The following is a 22,040-nucleotide window of genomic DNA, read 5'->3' as shown; positions in this document are numbered from 1 at the left end:
GTGGCTTGACGCTGTACTGAATGCGCCATTCAAGAGAATTGCTCTAAAGTAGTGTGTTAACTGATATAGCTGACTGACTGACTGAGTTTTGGTTTTACGCCGCTTTAAGCAATATTCCAGCAACATCACGGCGGGGGACACCAGAAATGGGCTTCACACATTGTACCCATGTGGGGATTCGAACCCGGGTCTTCGGCGTGACGAGCCAACGCTTTAACCACTAGGCTACCCCACCGCCCCAACTGATATAGCGCTGGAAATGTGCTAACATATCCCTTTTAAGCATGATGCTAAAACAATCAAGGATGGACTTACACTTGGACCTAATATCAGAAATATAAAGGATTTGCTTTCTTTTCACTTCTCAGATATTACCCAGTTTGAATTGCGTCAAAATATTTTATATTATGTTCGAACTTTTTACACAATAAACTCACATAACAAAATTAACGACAAATCGCCTGGCAAAGTGTTAACGTTTAGCTCAAGTGCTTGAACGTAAATGTGACGATGTATCGAAACAATAAGACCAACATATAATGACGTGGATTGAAACTTGTCATCAGCAGAACGGACGTCCACATTTAATATCCGAAAGTCAAAATTCAGAGCTTGGAGTTATATATAGAGGAGAGAATAATGGGAACAAATAGTGTATTGATTTAGACGTAACCTTTAAGGTATATAAACAACCTATGCACTTCAAAACAGAAAAGGATGAACTGTAACAGTGACGCTGTTTACCAGACACGTTTCTGCTGTAAACCTAATGCTATAAAACCTCTTCTTACTCTCATTGCCTCTAAACTTGCTTTACCCAGAATTGTAGTCTGTGGATTATGACCCGAGTTGCATGCAGAAGAATGCACACAGAGATACCACGGTAGAAAGAAAAGACAAAAAGAAAAGTCCAAATAGCATTTGTTTATTTTCTCTCAAGAAGCAGCAACATCATAATGAATGCAAAATAGTACACACAGGAAGATAAGTTATGAACATGTACAAATATTTATGCGCATACACCATTATAAGTAATAGGAAACAAAGCCAGATTTTAGAACATGGAAACTAAAGGAAATACGTTGGTAAATGAATGCAATGATCCGATTTGCGTTTATTCGTTATGAAGCTACACGTTTCATATATACATCATATTGATTAAACACCACGACATGTGCCTGCTGAGAAACTGAGGGTGGCTAGTCCCCCTGCTCCGAGGGTACAGGTCACAGGTGAGGATTTACCATCCACGTTGAACCAGAAGGAGACAGTTTCGTGGGCAGCTCCAGTGAGGCTGATGGTGATGTCATCGGCAATGTTGATGCCTGTCACTCTCTGGGGTGACATGGGCACCCACTTGTCTAACTCACCCTGGATGAGAACTTGTTTGCTGTATAGTAATGATATAGCTGTTTAAACATTGTGACTTCAAGTCGCATGTTCCATCAAACGTAAACATTGTAAAGTATATTCACTAGTTAATACATTTCGGGGTGTCTTCCACGTGTATTTGGTATGAGTGTGATTGAAATGAAGTAATACACCTACCCATTGATGCTCAGTACAGGTGATACATAGAAGAGACAGAAGTCAGCCATGGTGCAGCCACTCATTGTCAAAGGCTGGGCGTTGGTCAAGGGCTGGATTTTGTTGGGATCTTTGGCTGGGAAAACCATGGAGCTGGGAAACTGGAAATACCAGCGTTTATATTAGTTGCATACCTGACTATTTGTACATGTATATTTGTGGCACTAACCTACGGCAATCAAATAAGAAGAGTAACATCTCAATGTCCTACCCCTTGATATCCAGCCATGCAAGGTGTCATGGTGTAGCTTCCTTGGAGATCAGCAGCGAGGATGATACCGTACTTGTTCTTTCCACCAAAATCTGAATACGTGGACCACACCTCCCCATCAGGACCCTCAAAGTCTGACCAGGCCATCTATAAGACATGCATCATAAGAACCTTTAAGTTCTATCAGGTTATTTCATGGCATAGCTATACTTCATAAAATAAGCATCTCTATGTGATTTAGCTTCGAATAAGCCCCCACAGGGTAAAGCAAAACACTCCGTTAATCATACCTCGTTACTTTTACGTTTTAAAGACAGAACTTCAGTCTCCTGCTGGTATTCAGTGTTACTTTGTACACCATATAACATATATTGTAAACTGTGTAAAGAGTACTAGTCACTGCTGTTTTGAGGGGCGGGACTGGGGAAGTGAAAAGTGATTAGGGGTGTGGCGCCCTGTGTTCAGGTGGGTGGTGAAAGCATAATCCATGAAGTTAATAAAATAATAGCAAAGGTGTTGGAACCGTTACTTCAACCGAATCGAGTGCTGTTAAAGCCTTTTAACGTAGATATTACTCCTGCCAAGTGTCTCATTGGTTTTTCGAGAAGATGAAACTGATGACATATTTTGATAAAAGTAGCAAGAAATAGATATGCTTGAGCTGCATTGCCAAGGTGCAGTACTGGAGTAATTGTGAACAGGTACCCTCCGTATCCTGTTGTCAATTGAAGTTGCAGGTCGAGATGGTTTCAAGATTAAGCCGTCAGCATTTACAGATCTGTGAAAGAGTTGTAGTGACAGTGGTGAAATGTAGATGTGGGTACTTAGATGGACGAAGTAACAGAAATAATAAAACATAAATGCGAAAATAATGTATATTATGTACGAGTATAATTAATAAATACAAGAATAATAAATAACAAATTGGCGAGATATAGATAATAAAGGGAAAAAAAGTAAACAGTCATCCAGGAGTAAAAAATATATAAACAGACATTATAAATAATAAATAAAGGAGTGTCATGAATAATAATACACGTGGGACATCAATATTAAATGCAGAAGTACCATCAATAAATACAGGGTTAGAATATATTAGAAATACAGGAACATTCACTAAAAAAGGAATGTGTAATTGAAACAATAATATTTAAGGAATAATAATAGTAATAAATACAATGCGTAACAAATACAGGAACATATGCAAATAAAAATATATATCACAGGAGTAACATATTAAAGAAACATTGAGACGTATCAAAGAACAAACAAACAAAACTAAAACGATACGAATAATAAGTTATACGTAACGGAGAAATGTATGATGTAATCAGGATTATGAATAAATGATTTATATCAAGAATAAGTGTCGAAGAGAATAATACGTAGAGTGGTAACAAATAATATGGTAGAGAATAGAAAAACACAAAAAACCCCCAAAACCCAAAACAAACAAACACAAAAACAAAAAATACAAAACAAAAAGAAACAAACAACAGGAGTAATGAATGATAAATAAAAGGTTGAAAATGTATGAAATGGACCATTTGTAAAATGTACTCTGTTAATTAACATCCAACCTACTTCATGATGAGTGTCTTGTTCGTGCCCCCAACCATGTCTCCAATTCCTACTGGGCCTGTACTTAAGGTTGCAACCACGGCGTGAAGGGACGGGTACGGTTCCGTAGCATCTGCAGCACATTATTCAATGCTCAATGAGTCTTCATGGATGTAGTGACAGCATCATTGTGTTATTCCTCTGTCATATTTTCATCTGAACAAAAAAGTTCTAAGACGAAACATAAGTTCCAAAATCAATGAAGGTGAAGTGTTCCTGTTGATCCAGACTCAAGTACTACATACTATAACTATTTCCAGGCTGCACGCTGGTTGTCCAAAAATTGTCCTTGAAGGGTGCAACTCCAATAGCCCAAGCAAATAGTGACGTCACACCTATCTTCCAGTTGTCGGTACCTGGTCGATTGTCATGGCTTACACGCGCCTGAAACAAACATTACATTATTTGACATTGTTTTACATGACAATTCCAGATGTGGTTTGTGTCACTGGCGATGGGATCGATGCCTAAAGTGTTGTTCACGATCTATTCCCTACATGGGACAGGATAAATATTTTGAGCGTAAAACAGAAGCTAGAAAACAGCTGGTAACCACATGTGTCCTCCGAGAGGGTAGGTTTCTTTATAGATGATTGTAAATCAGCATTTCCGCACGGATTTGCAAATTCACAAGAACGTAATTTGGGTAAGAAGTTTAACTAAAGCTTTGGGTACATCGATAATCTGATATTTGCAAATAATCATTTTAATGAGCCGTTACCTTCCTCTGTTTGCCTGAACGAGAATTAAATGATCCCAGTGCTATTCATATTCAGATCTATGGATAAAGATTCACAGTGACAAAACAAAAGCCTGGATGACAACAGGAATGATTTCAACTTTCCCTCTATGTCCAGCAATATTACTGCAGCTTTTGGTGTTTCACTCCAGACTTTGGTGTTTTCAAAGCGTTTGATATATTTGAATATTGTTCACATTGGCTTGCAAGCATTCTTGCTCTCACCTGTGTGACGACAGGTATTTCCAGAGACTGAAGCATATGTCGTGGGTAGGACATGCAGTACTGGATGGTCAGACCGTTCTTGGCAGCCCCATTCCCCATCTGAGTCAACCATTGGCGGCCAAGGTCAATGTCAGTCAGGAATTCCTTTATTTGTTCAAATTCCTCACTGAGGAAATCCTACAGGAATGAAACAAACAAACGTATGATCAATAATGAGGTTTGAGACTTCTCTCTGGGAGGTACTACAGAAACAGAAACTTTGAGATTCCTGGAAGTTCACCATTGAGGTAATCCAAGAGGACTGGAACAAAACTATGGAAGTAAATATGTAGTGTGAGGTTTAATATCTATTATATATATTTGGTAACTTAAGATAATACCTGTTCATATGCAAACAGACCCCATATCCTTCCTCCAGCGAGCAAGTCAGTCCAAAACATCTGAAACGTGATGGGATACATGTCTAAAACTCCGTCAATAGAACAATGGTGCATGAAACAAAATCCCATAGCAAATGATACATAGATGAAGAGGAAAACGATTATATTTTAGCAATTTCTATAACTTGAATGCCATATCTAGTAGTGCCAGTACCTCTTCCAGTGGTAAAGCTTTGGGAACATCGATCAGGAAGTCATACTTTCCTCCATTAGCCCTGGCGTAAGTTGTGTTGCTTGACCTAAAACGAGATTAACAAACCATACAATAGTTAATGACATAGAGCTTCAAGTACACATCTGTTAAATCTTTACATTTCAAAACAGAACGGACCATGTACACAACGTTTACACTGTCCTTAAAGAACGCATTATATAATTATAATAAAGAGTTGCGTTTCTCATGACATGGATGTGTGGAGCCTTAGTTCTCTCCTTGCACATTCATTATCATTCCTTTACGCTGAACTTTGATAACTCGTAACATTTACCTGGGTCCCTTTATATTGGACATAACGGTGTTAGACTGTAATTGTCATTACCCTTGCTTCATATATGAGAAACGTTTACGATTCTTGATACAATTCTTAAGTAAAATTTCATTCTTTGCATGAAGAGAAATCGGACACTTGTAATCTGATTCCTTGACCTGACTTACCAGAACGTGTTGTAGCCAAAGACAGGTAACTCTGTCTTGTTGTAGAGCCACCTTTATCACAGTAAAGCAAGACGAAATCGTTTTAGTTTCACCCACCAAACTCGGACATATATAACTTTTATTAAAGGAAACTCTTATTTATGGAACGTTATGGTAATGAGAAGGTCAGTATAGTGATGAACACAAAGTACAGACAATCTTAATATGACTTTAAGGATTATGAAAAAACACACTTTCAAAGTTCAGTTTTGGAAAACACTCACACCATTCCATTGGGGAAGACCGTTGGTTCAGCTGTCCAAGTTACAACACCATGGTCACTGGCCTTGAAGTACCACCACAGGTCGAACTGAATGTACCTGGTAAATAAACAACAAGGTAGTTGTCCCAGTAGTAGCGCCATACGTCATATGTGGAACTATTGTCAAGGTAGTAACATCATACATGGTACTAAATGTATCTTGCAAGTAAAGAGAAAGGTACATATCTCAGTACTACCCACCACCATAGAGATCCCCACGAAATGAGCCAGTACCAGGAGCAAGCCACCCTATAATGACTGTTCCAGCTATGGCCCTATTCGACACAAAGAATGTGACAAGCAAGTAAAACATATACTATCATATAAATCATCTTTCACGTGAAAATTGTACAGTAAAGAGAGTCTGGCAATAAAGAGCGGCATTCGTTTTGAAGGATTTTCAAGGTGAAATCACTATGCCACGTCTTGACGCTTCGACACGGAGCATCACCATTGGAAGAATGCAGGCTGGAGAGTCCCAATTCTCTGTTGCCAGGCGTCTGAATGTTAGTAAGAGAACGATATCACGGCTTGCAGCTCGTTACAACCAAACAGACATAACATATGGCCGTCCCAGTACAGGAAGACATCGAGTCACCACTGCAGCCACGGGTGAGAGCACAGCAGCCAGGATGCCAGGACTTCAGAGGATATTGGGTCAAACTGTACTGAACCGGTTAAGAGAAATTGGACTGAGAGCCAGGATATCCTACGTCGGAACCGTGCTACGTCGTCAACATCGCGCTCAACGTACGGGACCGCCGCCGTGGTGTTGTGGTTAGAGCGTCCGCCCAGAGAGCGGAAGGCCGCGTGTTCGATCCCCGACCGCGTCATACCAAAAGACGTTAAAACATGGTACTTGTTGGTCCCTGCCTGGCGCTCGGCATTAATGGGTACAACAAGGACTGGTCGGCTAGGAGTCAGTATAATGTGTCTGAGTGGGGTATTCATGCTTCACTGCGGCATGGTATCTCAGTGGGCTAGCACTATAAAACCAGCTTAAGTCTGGGCTAGTACACGCATGCATGCATGCACGTCGTCATATGAGCGAAATATTCCCAAGCCCGACGTAAAACCCAATTTCACCTCACCTCACCTCAACGTACGTCTCCGGTGGTGTAGCAACATGACCGCCTGGAGCCTATGGAACTGGCGACGCATTTGGTTTAGTGATGCATCCAGGTTCCTACTGACGTGACGGAAGAAACAGGGTCTCCAGACGGGTCAATGAACGTTATGCCCCTAACTGTGTGCGTGAAGTGGACAGATTTGGTGGAGTAAGTGTCATCATGTGGGCGGAGATATCCGACACCATTCGTACCAATCTGGTCCACGTTCGGGGAAATCTGTGCGTTGCAGAGACACCATCCTGCAGCCATTGACGTGCGACGTGAGTTGTGCCAGCAGGACAACGCCAGCCTGCACACTGCACGTGTCGCAATGGACTGTCTTGCCGCTAAAATGGTTAACGTGCTCCCCTAGCCGTCGCGTTTCCCGGGTGTAAATCCAATAGAGCACCTTTGAAATGAACTTGATTGCCATCTTGCTCAGCGTCAACGTCAACCCCAAACTCTCCAGGAGCTAGCTGCATGTCTGCAGGAGGAGTGGCGGGGGAATCCCAAACTCTCAAGGAGCTAGCTGCATGTCTGCAGGAGGAGTGGCGGGGGAATCCCAAACTCTCCAGGAGCTAGCTGCATGTCTGCAGGAGTAGTGGCGGGGGAATCCCCATGCAGTTGTACAACGTCTGATGACAAAGCGTGTGAGAACTGTTTTTCGTGCGCGTGGTGGGCACAACATGTATTGACAATTTTTTGAAGGTTGACGAAACTTGTGAATGGTGTATCTAAAATTATCCACTTGGTTGTATTGACATTTCATTTTTCTAAACTAATGTAAAAATTCATGTACTACAGTCTCTTTGTGGAGTTATACATGTTATATATGTTTGAAAATACAACATTTTCGCACAGATCTGTGATATGCGTTTCTTTATTTAAATATTATATTTCTACATTGTTTGACACATACACATCTCTGTAAACTATTGTTCGTATGAAATGAAAGAGGTTTCAAATGACCTTTGTCAATGTAAAATAATAACTACACTTAAAACGTAATGCAAATGTTAAATTTGTCTTAAAAAGTCATCGTCATAGTGTTCATAAATAACAAAATGCTTCTCTCGTACCTGACAAGCTTGGGGAAGGCATTGAATTCATCCAACTCTACTGATAGCATAAAATGTGTTGATGGATAAGAAAATGTACTAAGCAGGCCTTGGTGATTCATTAAATTCATTAAACTCTTCTGATAACATGCATGAAAAGCATGAGAAATTACACTTACCTGACGGGTACCCCCATCTGCACCAAGTAGCTCTTGATGTCCAACACTGTGTCCTGGGGGGTCTTTTTATCCATCTTGTGGAGGTGAGCGTAATACGCTCCTGTCGTGGAAATGATTTGGTCATAAACGCAAGGACAAAAATGCATTCCTTTTTCTGTATTGTCAAAACGGCAAATCAAAGGCAACTTCTGAACAAAGCCAATCGCTTCAGGGCACACCAGATGTTAAGTGGTTTTCAAGTAAAAACAACCAGAAATCATGCAAGTTCAAGTTATGCCACATATCGATTTATTATCAACCTCTAGCGTTGTTCACCTGAATTTGTACCGAGTGCGCGTTTTATTCGAGGGGCGCAATGATGCGATGAGGTTGCGCGTTATACCTTGAACCAAGCACAGGTTAGATCGATGTAGTATGCATAGATGAAAGACGTATTGCATTATTTGTATTAAGGACACGTTATACAAAAATGTTGTTCCATAATAGTTTGGTATAACCAAATCAAGGCATCGCCAAATATGCTCACCATTGTCTGTCCAGTACCCTAAGTAGTTGATTGTAAAGTCGGACTTGACATATTGATCTGTACGGCCGAACCAGTGTTTCAAGATTTGCCCCCAACTTACCATGGCCTGCAAGCACAGTAAAAGGTTTCTATGCAAAAATAAATTCTCAGTTGTCATCAAAGTGTTAAAGGAGAAATAATGAGAAGGGTGAGTGAGTATGGGTTGACGCCTCTTTTATCTATTTTCCTGCAATATCACGACGCGGGACACCAGAAATGGGCTTCACACATTGTACCCATGTGGGGGATCGAACCCGGTTCTTCGGTGTGACGAGCAAACGCTTTAACCACTAGGCTACACAACCCACGAGTGGGGAAATATTGATTTTTGTGCGAAGCCAAACATAGAAATCGCATTAAGCCTAGACATATATTCCACAAACAAAATTAATACATCGTGTTCCCAAAAACTCTGAAGACTTATACCATGTTGAAAGGCCATTAGATAGTCTCATATGCTGCTTACAGTTGTTTCAAACAAGAATGATATGTACCTTATTAATGCCTTGGTTACCACAGAAAAGAATAATGCTTGTTTCAACGCCAACAGGGACATCTTCAACTCCTCCCATCGTCCCCCAGTAGACCTTGTTCCCGCCGGTGCTGGAGTTCTGACGCCATATTGATGACGACATAAATCGACTGGCAGGGGAGATAATCAGTGTATTTGCAGTCTTTACTTTATCAAATAAAGCCAAGGGTCCACCTTCAATCCCATCGTCGATTTTGAACGATGATGGTCCCCATCTTAACAAAAAGTATTCCGTAGTTACTACTGATTTACAATTAGTAAAACAACATATTTACAACATATTTGCAAGAGATGGTCCACTTGATATTTGGGAGGTAGATGCCGAAATGTTTTATCTACAGGGATATTGGCGTAATTTAATCTAAAATCGACTGAAATATACCCGTCTTGAAAAGAAAGACTTGCATGTATATACATGTGCAGTTGGTTCCTGGTGACGATCGCGATATTCATTTTCTAGCAGAACAACTGATATTAAAGGGTTCATGTGTCGTCCTTCAACGCGTAATAATCACGTATTAGACATCACCTTATAGGTACTTACTGCCCTGCCATGAGACCCATAAATCCAAACATCAGTCCTCCATAACTGAGGTATCCCAGTGGGATGGTGGACTCTTGAATTAGAAATCCAGGAAAGCCAGAAATGGTGAAGGCAGTGCTGTTGGAGGCGGTGTTGTTTGCTCCATTGATATAACGCTGTTGACGTCATCATGACATAAAACATGAAGAGAGTGTATTCTGACCACGTGTCAGTTAGGAAAATATCAAGATCATGTGTACTTACAACTACATTTCGAGAGTTGATTTCCTAAATTACATAAAGAACTGACACCAATAGTCCTAAATGCTACACTGATGCAAAGTCGTCGTTGTCACTAGTGAAACATAATCCTTAAGATGATATGTATCGCCAAGAACACACATATGTTGGAAAGCACCTGAATAAAGACTTGCGTGTGAATTCGCATGTCATAATGCCATTTAAAATGTATTAACATGAACAAGTCGAAATGCATGCAGAAATACCTTTGAACAGTATCAAGGCGCAAAAAGTCCGAATTAATTTACGATTTCGATGTGTACCAGTGAAGACGACGAACACTGGCAACAAACTGATAACTATTATCAAACAGAATTTCAACATGTTGGGTTGTTCAAAATATACTTTGTCATAATTTGTTTTAATTTGTTGCGCTGCTGTAGTGCTGAGCACCAACACTTCGTTCGTTTCAGAGAATGATAAATTTTGTACTGATTGTAATGAGCTAAGATGTATTTTTGTTCTTTAATATTGGAAGCTGTGTAAAAGGTCTTGCCTTTTCTAAATTATGGAAATTGTACCCATTACATTCCCAGGCTATGTGTAGTCACCTGTTTAAACAACATGAACGGTAAGGCCGGATTGTTGTAAGTAAATATGCTTGGATCTGGTGTGTACTGTACAAAGCTGGCCTCGATCTGACTGGACCCTGCCTGGTACAAGAAGCTGCTGGCCTCCCACTGCCCGATGACGTCCACACCACTGGACTGAGTGTTCTTGACTAGCTTCAGAGATCCATCAGCAGAGGAGAACACTTGACCATCAGCTCTGAAGAAGGTGGGAGCGCTCTTCAGCCACACATCTCCCTGAACAACGACGTTGTAGGTGCCATCATTGTTGACGTTGACAGCAAAGTCCTGTTTTCCCTCGGAGGCTCCTAATATGGAAACTGCACGTTACTAGGTAAGTGAATGCCTGCCTACACCATGACCTCGTGACAAGCAGAAGAGAAGCAAAAAGCAAATGACTCTATTGACTTGTCAGTTTGTTGAACTGCAAACAAAACCCTGAATAGTCTATGTTGTATACATGCCATTCCCCGCGATGATGCTCTCACACTGAACTTAATGAACAATAAGAGAGGTTCATTTTTCACCCAAGCGATCTGATTTCAAACAAAGGAAATTTAGGAAGGAGTGTTGTTTAGAAAGTAAAATAGTTGAAGCTCATAGTTAAAATTGAAACACACCCTGCTGTTTCTAAAAATAACAGAACAGTGGGCAGTTACATTACTTTCACTGCAAGGAATCCATTTAAACTGTGAAGGCTGTTGGCTGAATCCAAACGTATTAATTAAGTATGTGAACAGGATCACTGTCTTATGTTTACTGTTTAAATCATCACTCAACTGGTACTTATATGTTTACCGTTTAAATCATCACTCAATTGGTACTTATATGTTTACTGTTTAAATCGTTTTCAAAACTTTATGTCCAGGACGTGCACAACAAAAAGTTTGAATGTTATTTCAGCACCTTATTAATGTACAAAGAACACTCTTTAACTGATGATAGTTTCCTCCACCTAATCGATGATACTTGAAACTACTTGTTATATTTACGAACGCCTGTATATGCTTCAAATGTTACCCATATTTAGATACCAACAAGAAACATTTTGGCTTTAGATCCATTTTTGATGTAAGAAAATACTTACCAAAACAGAGCAACAGAGACAGAAACAGGTACATGCAGGTCTTAGTGCACATCGTCAGCTGATGTCTACTGGCAATCAAATCATATGACTTACATGTCACTTGATGTAATGCACACACTATCTCAGATGATAACCGTGTTATGTCAAGAAGATTATCATGTGATAATTGTTTACACCTAGGCAAATGCTTCTTTATGTCCGTGTGTTGTCCAGTTTAATATCTGTCATGAAACTAACAGGAACTCCACTGAATTAATGTCATGTTTTGTTTAAAAAGATGTTGCATGGAATTCAAAGGCACTGTGTTCTTCATCTGAATGGTTGAAAAACATGATCGAATGGTATTCGATTACCTGCAATTGCAAGATTATTCGCTGTGTATTTAAGAAATACAGTTCGCTCTACCACCATGTATAGTGTAATAAAGCACACTTTCGCCCTTAACTATTATAGTTAAAGCACGAGGACGCTTGCAAATTCAATACTTTCTAAGCACAATTATGATTAATCTAAGGCAGAAAACAAACGACGATGTCGGTGACCTAAATTAAGAATCCTCGCATTGAATTGATGCGTCGTCAGCAGTGGTGACGTCATTCAAATCACATTGTGACGTAATGTCGGAATGACGTCACAAATGAGTAGGTCCAGATGCTACCAAGGGTACCAGCAGAAACAACCGGCTGATGACACTTCACTGCTGTACCCATACTCGATGTCAATGAGTGCAGACAGAAAACCCTTTTGGTTTACTTTTGTGTTCACAATGTCGGAATTCCCATACTTCAAATACTCAATAACACCCGGAAATTGGCCAATACATGACGTTTATCTCCTAATTCAAACAGCTTGCAGCAAGAGTTTAAACAGGTCGTGCGTTTCAAGGCGACATTCAAGAGTATTGCACTCACATATTGTGGCAATTGATATAGTGCTGGATCCTGGAAATGTGCTACAATATCCCTGCTTAAGCATAATCCTAAAATTATCGAGGATGGAATTTACAAGTTGACCAAATACCATATGGAATCGCGAAAATATAAACGATTTTCTTCTCTTTTCACATTCTCAGAAATTTACCAATTTCAATTCTGACAAAACATTTCATGTTCTGATGAACACAATAAACTCACATGACACAATTAATGAAACACTTATTTCCGTGACCCACATTTTGTGGCTTCAAAACGACGTGACCACAGACACATTTTTTATTGAAAATGTTTCCTCAATGATTACATCTTTGTAAGATTGTGAGTAAGATATTTAAACAAAAAGCATTTACGTCACATATACTGATGATCCTATATTGTTCAGTGATCATGAAATAGCAAACTTCCGTCCCCTGAGTTAACCAATCTTAACTGGAAATAAAGAGATCATTGACACAGCCTCATCTGTTTCATATTTAGAGTGAGTGAGTGAGTTTAGTTTTACCCTGCACTCAGCAATATTTCAGATATATGGCGTCGGTCTGTAAATAATCGAGTCTGGACCAGACAGTCCAGTGATCAACAGCATGAGCATCGATCTGCGCAATTGGGAACCGATGACATGTGTCAACCAGGCCAGCGAGCCTGACCACCCGATCCCGTTAGTCGCCTCTTACGACAAGCAAGGGTTACTGAAGGCTCAATCTAACCTGGACCTTCACGGGTCGTTTCATATTTAGATCACAGCACAGAGATTAATAGCAATCGTAGCCTCTCCACAAGACAAGTATCTAGGTGTCTCATAATTGGGTCAAAGTGTTTCCTAGACTTGTTGACACCAATAACACAATGTTTTAAACGCTCACTCATAAGTTGGTCATTTTGTTGACAAGGCAACCTGAACTTGCAGTTTGATCAGTTGGGGCTTCATAATAACTGTACATGAAGCTCTCGTTAATCCGACACTCATTAATCCGACAATCACGTTAATCCGACAAAAAATTAGGGAACCATTTAAAACAGTGATAATTACTCTCGCTAATCCGACATTCTCGCATTCCGACTCCGACACACGATTATTATCAAAATGCTTCATCAATTTACCGTATTATCTAAAACCTGAAACTTTGCTCCATTCATATCATTTTAACAGCCATTTACCCTGTATTTATATGTCCCTGTACACCAAACAGAATTTGTTCATGTGGATAGTCAAGAATGGGTCCAAACGTTATATAATTCAATAATTTAATAAATGTAATTCAGCTGAGTTCACGAGATTCACTGTTTTCAGTGATCCATTCATATAGTCTTTATAGCCACTTTATTCCTTTACACCAAAAGGAATTAGTTCCTGAAGAGGCTATGTATTATGTTGCATTGGACTTCTGTATGTCATTTCAATCTATGCAAGGCCCGACCAGGCTGTTTAGCACGCAGAAGATCCAGGTATTGAGCGCAAATGTGACGATTATCGAAGCTCTCAGATCAACCAATGGTGATTTGGACTGAAACTGGTTATGAGCAGGACGGACATCAGCTTTAGGATTTAGAAGCAGTACTGTCATGCCGCCTATACAATTACACACAATGGTGAGAACAATAGGAGTATTTGTTGTATTTGTTTACAACTTCGATCATTATGGTATAAACAATATATCGAAGATATGTGTATATACACTTGACATACACACCAACCTCAATGTCCAGTGACCACAATTTGCTGATGTGAGTTGTATTTTCTGCAGGTTTTTTTTTTTTTATCTCTCTCAAAGTTCATATTGAGCATATTAACAACTCACAGTGTTGCCTTGACTGTTGTTATATGTGGTAACAACAATATTAAGTACACATAGAAGTGAGAACAATCACAGCATATGTTGGATGTGTTTACACCTTCAAACTTCAAAAACTTAATTCCAAATAAAAACGGATATTGACATATAAATCAACTTAAATTCTCAGCGTCGCTGTATAGCAGACACTCTGCCAATGCGGGCTAAAGCATAACCTCTCTCACTGTTCATGTTACAATACTGCCTTACTGATAGGACTGATTAACATAGATAATAATCTTCAGAGAATAGGTTGTCATAGCCAGTTGCATTTTCCTGCTGCAAACATGATGCTATAAAACCTCCGGGAAGCCACACTTTCTGTAAGCCCTCCTTGCCTCTACGTTAACACTATCCGTGAGCGCATTATGACCAGAGTTGAATGCAGAAGAAACATGTTCACAGAGACACCAAAGGAAAGACAAAAAAGAAAGAGTTCAAATAACCTTTGTTTACTTTCTTTCAAGAAGCAACAACATCATTATGAAATGGACAATACTTGACAGGAGCAGTTATTAACAGAGGCCTGTACACATATTCATTATAAATCACAGGATAAATAGCCGGACTTTTATTCAAAAGATGAAATGAATGCGATGACCGGATTTGCGCATTTGCGCGTTAGCGATATGACTTGCGTTTATGAAGCTAAACATTTAATGTATGTATTTAAAAATATGCATGCATGTATATGTTTTTTATACACCACGACATGTGCCTGCTGTGAAACTAAGAGTAGCGAGTCCTGCTGCTCCGAGGGTACAGGTCACAGGTGAGGATTTACCATCCACGTTGAACCAGAAGGAGACAGTTTCGTGGGCAGCTCCAGTGAGGCTGATGGTGATGTCATCGGCAATGTTGATGTCCGTAACTCTCTGGGGTGACATGGGCACCCACTTGTCTAACTCACCCTGGATGAGAACTTGTTTGCTGCAGCGGCAAATAATTGTATTGCAGTTTAGACATTGTTCGGACATTCATTCAGACAACGTATGTTCACTTTTAAGTCGCATTTTCAACAAAAAGTAAGTAAAGTCAAATATATTCACCAGTTGATAACCTTCGGGATATCGTTCACGTGTATTTAGCCTGAATGTGGTTGAAATGAAGTAATACACCTACCCGTTGACGGTCAGTACCGGTGATACATAGAAGAGACAGAAGTCAGTCATGGTACAGCCACTCATTGTCAAAGGCTGGGGGTCTGTCAAGGGCTGGATCTTGTTGGGATCCTTGGCTGGGAAAACCATGGAGCTGGGAAACTGGAAATATTAACGCTCATTTTAGGTGAAATATATGACTGACTGACTGACTGAGTTTAGTTTTACGCCGCTTTTAGCAATATTCCAGCAATATCACGGCGGGGGACACCAGAAATGGGCTTAACACATTGTGCCCATGTGGGGAATCGAACCCGGGTCTTCGGCGAAATATATGATTATATTTGCATGTATATTTGTAAAAAAACAACAACACTAACCTCCGGAAACCTAGTATCGGTAGAAAGACCCTACTGCCCTACCCCTTGATATCCAGCCATGCAAGGTGTCATGGTGTAGCTTCCCTGTAGATCTGCAGCGAGGATGATACCGTACTTGTTCTTTCCACCAAAATCTGAATACGTGGACCATACCTCCCCATCAGGACCCTCAAAGTCTGACCAGGCCATCTATAAGACATGCATCATAAACACATTTCAGTTCTTTGAAGGTAAACTCAGAGGCAAAATTTGTTGTGACATGGATTTGTTTTCTTTTTCGTTGGTTTTATTTTATCTGAACCAGAGAAAGAAGGTCTTGTAATGGTAGAAACGATTGAGGTCGAAATAACCGCAATTAAGCATTTGTTCTGATTTCTCTAAATTTGCAAGAAGCATAACATATTCGAGAAATGACCAACAATGTTCAATTTAACAGGCCAGATAACCAAACGCTTATCATTTCCACTCAACGCAGTCTTAAGAGCTGCAGAAGTTAGAAAAAAGACATGACCGTGCAGCTATAGGTCTGCTACAGTCAGCCCGACGGTTGTTTCTGACGCTTGAACGTCTGCGTCGACGTCTCCAGTAGATCCGACAACAGCTACACGTTTTTTTAAAAAATGAAGCGTTATCTTATAGGAGTAAAGCAAGATACGAAAGTACCCTCCGTATTCTGTTGTCAATTGCAGTCGCCGGTCGAGATGGTTTTAAGATCAGGCCGTCAGCATTTACAGATCTGGAGAAGAGGTGAAGTGATAGTGGTGACATGGAGACGTGAGTACTTAGACGAACCAGGTAACAAGAATAACATTTGATCATTCGGGAAAGGTACGAGTAAAATATAACACCTACATGGTTAATAAATATTCATACGAGAGAAATAATTAGTTATGGATAGTAAATGCAGAACATGTAGACATTGAATAACAGGAATAATAATAATCAGTACAGGAGAAATAAAAAATTGTTGCAGGATATAAAAGAATAAATAAAGGGATTAAAACTGAATGCGTGAATTATGAATAATAGTTACAAGTGTAGGAAATATTAAGGAAATATTACAGTAAGTAAACAGGTACGGTCCTGCAAGATTTTAAACTACAGGACAATAGATATCACAATATATGAATGAACAACTTCTTGATTACAATGAGAACTTGCCCCGATTTCTTGAAACAAACTTAAATTTTTACTCAAATTTCAAACTGAGTTTGACAATTTGAAACAGCTGAATTTTTAACTCAACTGCATTTTTAGAATAAAAAAAGATCAAACAACTTAAGTAATCTATCTACCAAATTCAAATTGTCTACTATGTTTGGGTTTGATATCGATTTCAGTTCATTCTGGGAAATTCATTTCCCTGCGTTTTCTCAAATTTGAGTAAAAACTTAAGTTTGTTTCGAGAAATTGGGGCCTGATTGCTATCACTGTAATAAAGAAGTTGTTCATTCATATATTGGCATCCTTATTTATTCGTCCAACTTCTAAATGCCTCTCAAAGAAGTTATAAAATAGTAAATAAAAGAATTAAAAATAAATGCATGAGTAATTAATAACAGCTACATGTGTAGTAAATCATAAATATATATTACAGTAGGTAAACATAACATGCAGGATACTAAACCACAACAGAGAACAGTTAGGAATTAAACATGAACAGCCAACCTACTTCATGATGAGTGTCTTGTTTGTGCCCCCCACCATGTCACTAATCCCCACTGGGCCTGTGCTTAACGTTGCAACCACAGCATTCAGTGATGTGTGGGGTTCCGATAAATCTGCAACACATTCAATACATATCAACCTTTTGCCTCTGCGAATGTAGTCATGACATGATATGAATATTACACACTTCACCTGATTGAGAATATTTTCTTAAGAACGTTGGAATGAAATCAACATAACATTACTTTCTCAAAGGTTTTATTCCAATTGGAAAGTAATGTCGCGTTGATTCAGAACTAATTTTGTACATACTGTAGCCATTTCCGGGTTGAACGCTGGTTGTCCAAAAATTATCCTTGTAGGGAGCAATGCCCAGAGACAAAGCAAATATCGATGACACGCCTATCTTCCAGTTGTCAGTGTTCGGTCGGTTGTCATGGCTTACCCGAGACTAAAACATATATCAAATAACTTGCAAAGTTTCCAGGTCGATGTTGACTGCAATGTTAAAGCAAATACTCGTGTTTCTCTCTCAACATAGGGTATCACTATCATACAAATGTATCAAAATAAGTGTATACCCACACTCACTAATAATAACCATATCATGCAATAGTTGCTCTCACCTGTGTGACGACTGGTATTTCCAGAGACTGTAGCATATGTCGTGGGAATGACATGCAGTACTGGATGGTCAGTCCGTTCTTGGCAGCCCCATTGCCCATCTGAGTCAACCATTGGCGGCCAAGGTCAATGTCAGTCAGAAGCTTATTGACCCCCTTGAAATTCAGTACCGAGATAATCCTACAGAAATAAAAGAAACCCGTCAGATTAAATCTAAAATAAGTATACACTGCAGAATGATGTATCTGAAGTTATGCGTTTGGTGAAAGGAATTATTACCTGTTCGTAAACAAACGGACCCCATTTTCTTGCATCGGCGAGCCAATCGGTCCAGAATCTCTGAAACGTGATGAGAAACACGGTTCGTCAGTTAATAGATTAAACATGAAAGATGTCGAAATCTCGAAGCAAACGATGCTTAGGTGAAGAAGAAGAAGAAGAAGATTGTTTTCATAACAGTAACATCCAAAACAACAGCAGCAGTACCTCTTCCAGTGGCAATGGCCTTTGGACCATCGATGACGAATTCATACTTTCCTCCATTTGCAGTTGCGTAGGTTGTGTTGCTGGACCTGGAATAATGAACAACCAAGATTTTATGACACTGTTTTCTACGCACATTTTATGCATCTGAACAATTAGAAGCACCCTATATAGATGGGTGAAAACTTATTGGATTATCTTACAAGTATTTTTCTGTTCTGTTAAAACTCGTATCAGATATGAGGAACGTGAATACAAATTACATTAGCGTTTGACCGCAAACTCAGTGAGATTGTGACAATGCAGTACATTATTATTACAACGTAATATCTAAACCTAACTGCTACCAATGTAACTGCTTCCGACAGGCATCGAAATTCAGAATACTAAGTTATCAGATTCCTGGACCCGGCTTACCAGTACATGCTGTGGGCCACGACGGGATACTGTGTCTTGTTATAAAGCCACCTTTATCACAGGATGAAGAAAAACAAATAGTAAACGTATCACTTTCACCAAACTAACTCGAAGTATCATTTGGGAAATTATGGTTCCAAAGGTATACATATTGTCATTACAATTTAATATATGCACTCGACTTAACATGTAAAGGTGTACCTATATTCAACAACGTTTGCTTTCACTCACATGAGGGGCGGTGGGGTAGTGTTCGCTCGTCACACCAAAGACCCGGGTACGATTCCCAAACTGGGTACAATGTGTGAAGCCCATTTCTGGTGTCCCCCGCCGTGATTTTGTTGGAATATTGCTAAAAGCGGCGTAAAACCAAACTAACTCACTCACTCATATGAATGACATTTGTAAGTATATTGTGGAACGAATATTGAATTGAATGATAATGGAATGTGATAAGTACTACGGTATTAAACAAATACAATTAATGCGTGTTCGAGCATAAAGGGACAGTTATAATCTCGCACATTATACATATCCCTATTAGCTTGACACTGGCTTGCATATTTTGTCTCAAAAGGATATTTATCTATTCTACGTCTGCACTCCATCTTATAAGCAAGGCAGAGACTTAAATATAAAGAGACCCATAACATACTAATAACATTCATATCATTTAGTAGATTTGAATATTAACTCAGTTGAAGAAGGGGAAAATATCTCACTGCATTCCATTTGGAAAGATTTTTGGCTGCGCCGACCACGTCACAACACCATGATCATTGTCCCAGTAGTACCACCATGCGTCATACTGAATGTACCTGGCAATAAATATCAAGGTCATTGCCCCAGTAGTACCATGATTCGTCGAACCGAATTACCTGACCATAGTGAATGTATTAAGCAAGTACGCCACTAAATAATTAAAAGCACATATCATGACGAAATGAATGATTACTTTGACAGGTAAACAACATGATGCTTGTCCCAGTTTCTATCCCTACAAAGAAATTAACCAGCAGCATCATTTTACATCATTTAGTAAACTGTTTGACACACACAAACACAGACACACACACACACACACAGACACACAGACAGACACACAGACACACACACACACACACACACACACACACACACACACACACACACACACACACACACACACACACACACGCGGGTCTGTCATAAAGTGTTTCAAATGTTTTATTTACATATTTTTATATATTTTTTTAACATCTCTAGGTTTTTGGGATATAATGGAAATGATTATTGGAAAAGTGTCACTGAATGACATAAACTTTCTCTGGTGCCTGAAACACAATCATCAAATTGTTATATAGCATATTTATTGTAAAGCACGAGTACGTGACACACACACACACACACGCACGCACGCACGCACGCACGCACGCACACACACACACGTGTCATTGTCATAAAATTGTCGGTATGAAATAAAGGAACGTTTCAAATGTTTTATTTACATATTTTTAATTTTTTTTTAAAACATCTCTAGGTTTTTGGGACATACTGGAAATAAACTTTCTTGAATAGTGGAAAAAGTGTCACTGAATTCCTCTGGTGCCTGAAACACAATCATCAAATTCTTATATAGCATATTTATTGTAAAGCATGAGTACGTCCACGAACCTGACGGGTACCCCTATCTGCCCCATGTAGCTCTTGATATCCAACATTGTGTCTTGGTCGTTCTTTCCTTTCTCCGTCCGGTAGTAGTAATACGCCCCTGAACAAACAAGTTGTTGTTTTAGATTGGTTTTTTTGCAAAGACTTTCTCTTGTCTGTCAGATAGTTCAGCGTGGTCTAACACCGTGGTTCACAGAACAAAGTGCACAGCAATATGGTATAGTTGTCATTCTTGTGAACGCCTTCAAAATAGTCGTATGCATGTCTGTGAAATAAAGTAACATTTAAGTTATCTTTTTAAAGGATGCCTTGTACATTGGTTTGGTTGAAACAGTGTGTTGTACAATGTGGAAAATAAGATTTGACAATAATGGTTCACTGAAATCAAATCAAGGCATGTCGAAATATACTCACCATTGTCCGTCCAGTACCCTAAGTAGTTTATGGTAAAGTCGGACTTCATATATTGATCTGTACGGCCATGCCACTGTTGTAAGATCTGACCCCAGCTTACAGAGGCCTGCATCGATAATCACAGGTTTCCTTAGAAAATGTACATTATGATTTGTTTATTAATAACAATAATAATAATAATAATAATAATAATAATAATAATAATAATAATGTGTCCATTTATATAGCGCCAAACTCCACACTAGGTATGCTCATAGCGCTAACAATCAAGGCACAGCCATGAACGTGTTGAAGGTTAAGGGGAGTTACGGTCTAAAAGGTTTAAAAGTAACAAATTTAAAATAAAAACATAATTGATGTCTAAAATAGTTAATAAATGCCATACTAATATCTTTGTTTACAGGTATGTTAAGGAGGATGAGAGTTACCTTGTTAATACCTTGGTTACCGCAGAAAAGAATAAAACTGGTTTCAACGCCAACAGGGACATCTTCAACTCCTCCCATCGTCCCCCAGTAGACATTGTCCCCGCCGGTGCTGGACCTCTGACGCCATATTGATGACGACATAAATCGACTGGCAGGGGAGATAATCAGTGTATTTGCAGTCTTCACTCGATCAAATAAAGTCAGGGGTCCACCTTCAATCCCATCGTCGATTTCCAACGATGATGGTCCCCATCTTAAAGAAAAGTATGAAATAGTTGAATCCTATTGAAAAATACTCATAAAAATGATATTTCATAACACGCCGCTAGTAATATATTTATCGGAGATGGTTCACTTGATATTTGGGAGGTGGATCCGGAATCAGATCATTGGGGGTGTATATTGTCAA

At 39.4% G+C, this 22,040-nt stretch overlaps 3 protein-coding genes across 3 annotated transcripts in view; all 3 read right to left on the bottom strand.

Annotated features, from left to right (window-relative positions):
• Positions 1-909: 909 nt before the first annotated feature.
• LOC124257766 lies at positions 910-11,776 on the bottom strand. The gene is made up of 17 exons (XM_046691895.1): positions 11,701-11,776; positions 10,596-10,921; positions 9,766-9,920; positions 9,184-9,436; positions 8,651-8,756; positions 8,125-8,224; positions 5,741-5,836; positions 5,478-5,528; positions 4,977-5,061; positions 4,763-4,822; positions 4,383-4,559; positions 3,664-3,802; positions 3,383-3,491; positions 2,504-2,576; positions 1,799-1,945; positions 1,549-1,688; positions 910-1,390 (listed from the first exon to the last, which is right to left on the bottom strand). The coding sequence occupies exons 1-17, from the start codon at positions 11,750-11,752 to the stop codon at positions 1,159-1,161; spliced, it is 2,301 nt and encodes a 766-aa protein (XP_046547851.1). The 5' UTR covers positions 11,753-11,776; the 3' UTR covers positions 910-1,158.
• Positions 11,777-14,903: 3,127 nt separating this feature from the next.
• LOC124257767 overlaps positions 14,904-22,040 on the bottom strand; it is a 101,249-nt gene continuing 94,112 nt past the window's right edge. Inside the window, exons 16-17 of the mRNA XM_046691897.1 lie at positions 15,590-15,729; positions 14,904-15,397 (exon numbers count right to left, since the gene is read on the bottom strand). Coding sequence (XP_046547853.1) covers positions 15,166-15,397; positions 15,590-15,729 — 372 coding nt within the window. The 3' untranslated portion in view covers positions 14,904-15,165. The remainder of the gene's footprint in view (positions 15,398-15,589; positions 15,730-22,040) is intronic.
• The window catches only part of LOC124257773, a 55,711-nt gene continuing 51,956 nt past the window's right edge, over positions 18,286-22,040 (bottom strand). The window contains exons 4-11 of the mRNA XM_046691915.1: positions 21,632-21,884; positions 21,204-21,309; positions 20,793-20,889; positions 19,862-19,957; positions 19,140-19,190; positions 18,726-18,811; positions 18,519-18,578; positions 18,286-18,419 (exon numbers count right to left, since the gene is read on the bottom strand). Of these exons, the coding sequence (XP_046547871.1) occupies positions 18,403-18,419; positions 18,519-18,578; positions 18,726-18,811; positions 19,140-19,190; positions 19,862-19,957; positions 20,793-20,889; positions 21,204-21,309; positions 21,632-21,884 (766 nt within the window). The 3' untranslated portion in view covers positions 18,286-18,402. The remainder of the gene's footprint in view (positions 18,420-18,518; positions 18,579-18,725; positions 18,812-19,139; positions 19,191-19,861; positions 19,958-20,792; positions 20,890-21,203; positions 21,310-21,631; positions 21,885-22,040) is intronic.

Source organism: Haliotis rubra, unplaced genomic scaffold (genome assembly GCF_003918875.1).
Source record: "Haliotis rubra isolate DU_JTF1 unplaced genomic scaffold, ASM391887v1 Scf672, whole genome shotgun sequence".
Classification (NCBI taxonomy): domain Eukaryota; kingdom Metazoa; phylum Mollusca; class Gastropoda; order Lepetellida; family Haliotidae; genus Haliotis; species Haliotis rubra.
This window is presented reverse-complemented; position numbering and strand designations above follow the sequence as displayed.

What these genes read in the sequence shown, in the direction of transcription:
- LOC124257766 (XM_046691895.1), bottom strand. Translation starts at nt 11,752, where the DNA reads ATGTGCACTAAGACCTGCATGTACCTGTTTCTGTCTCTGTTGCTCTGT. An exon ending in GTCTTCCCCAATGGAATGGT is followed by an intron (nt 5,529 to 5,740) that starts GTGAGTGTTTTC and finishes ACTGTGATAAAG; the next exon opens with GTGGCTCTACAACAAGACAG. An exon ending in AACAAGACACTCATCATGAA is followed by an intron (nt 2,577 to 3,382) that starts GTAGGTTGGATG and finishes ACTCTTTCACAG; the next exon opens with ATCTGTAAATGCTGACGGCT.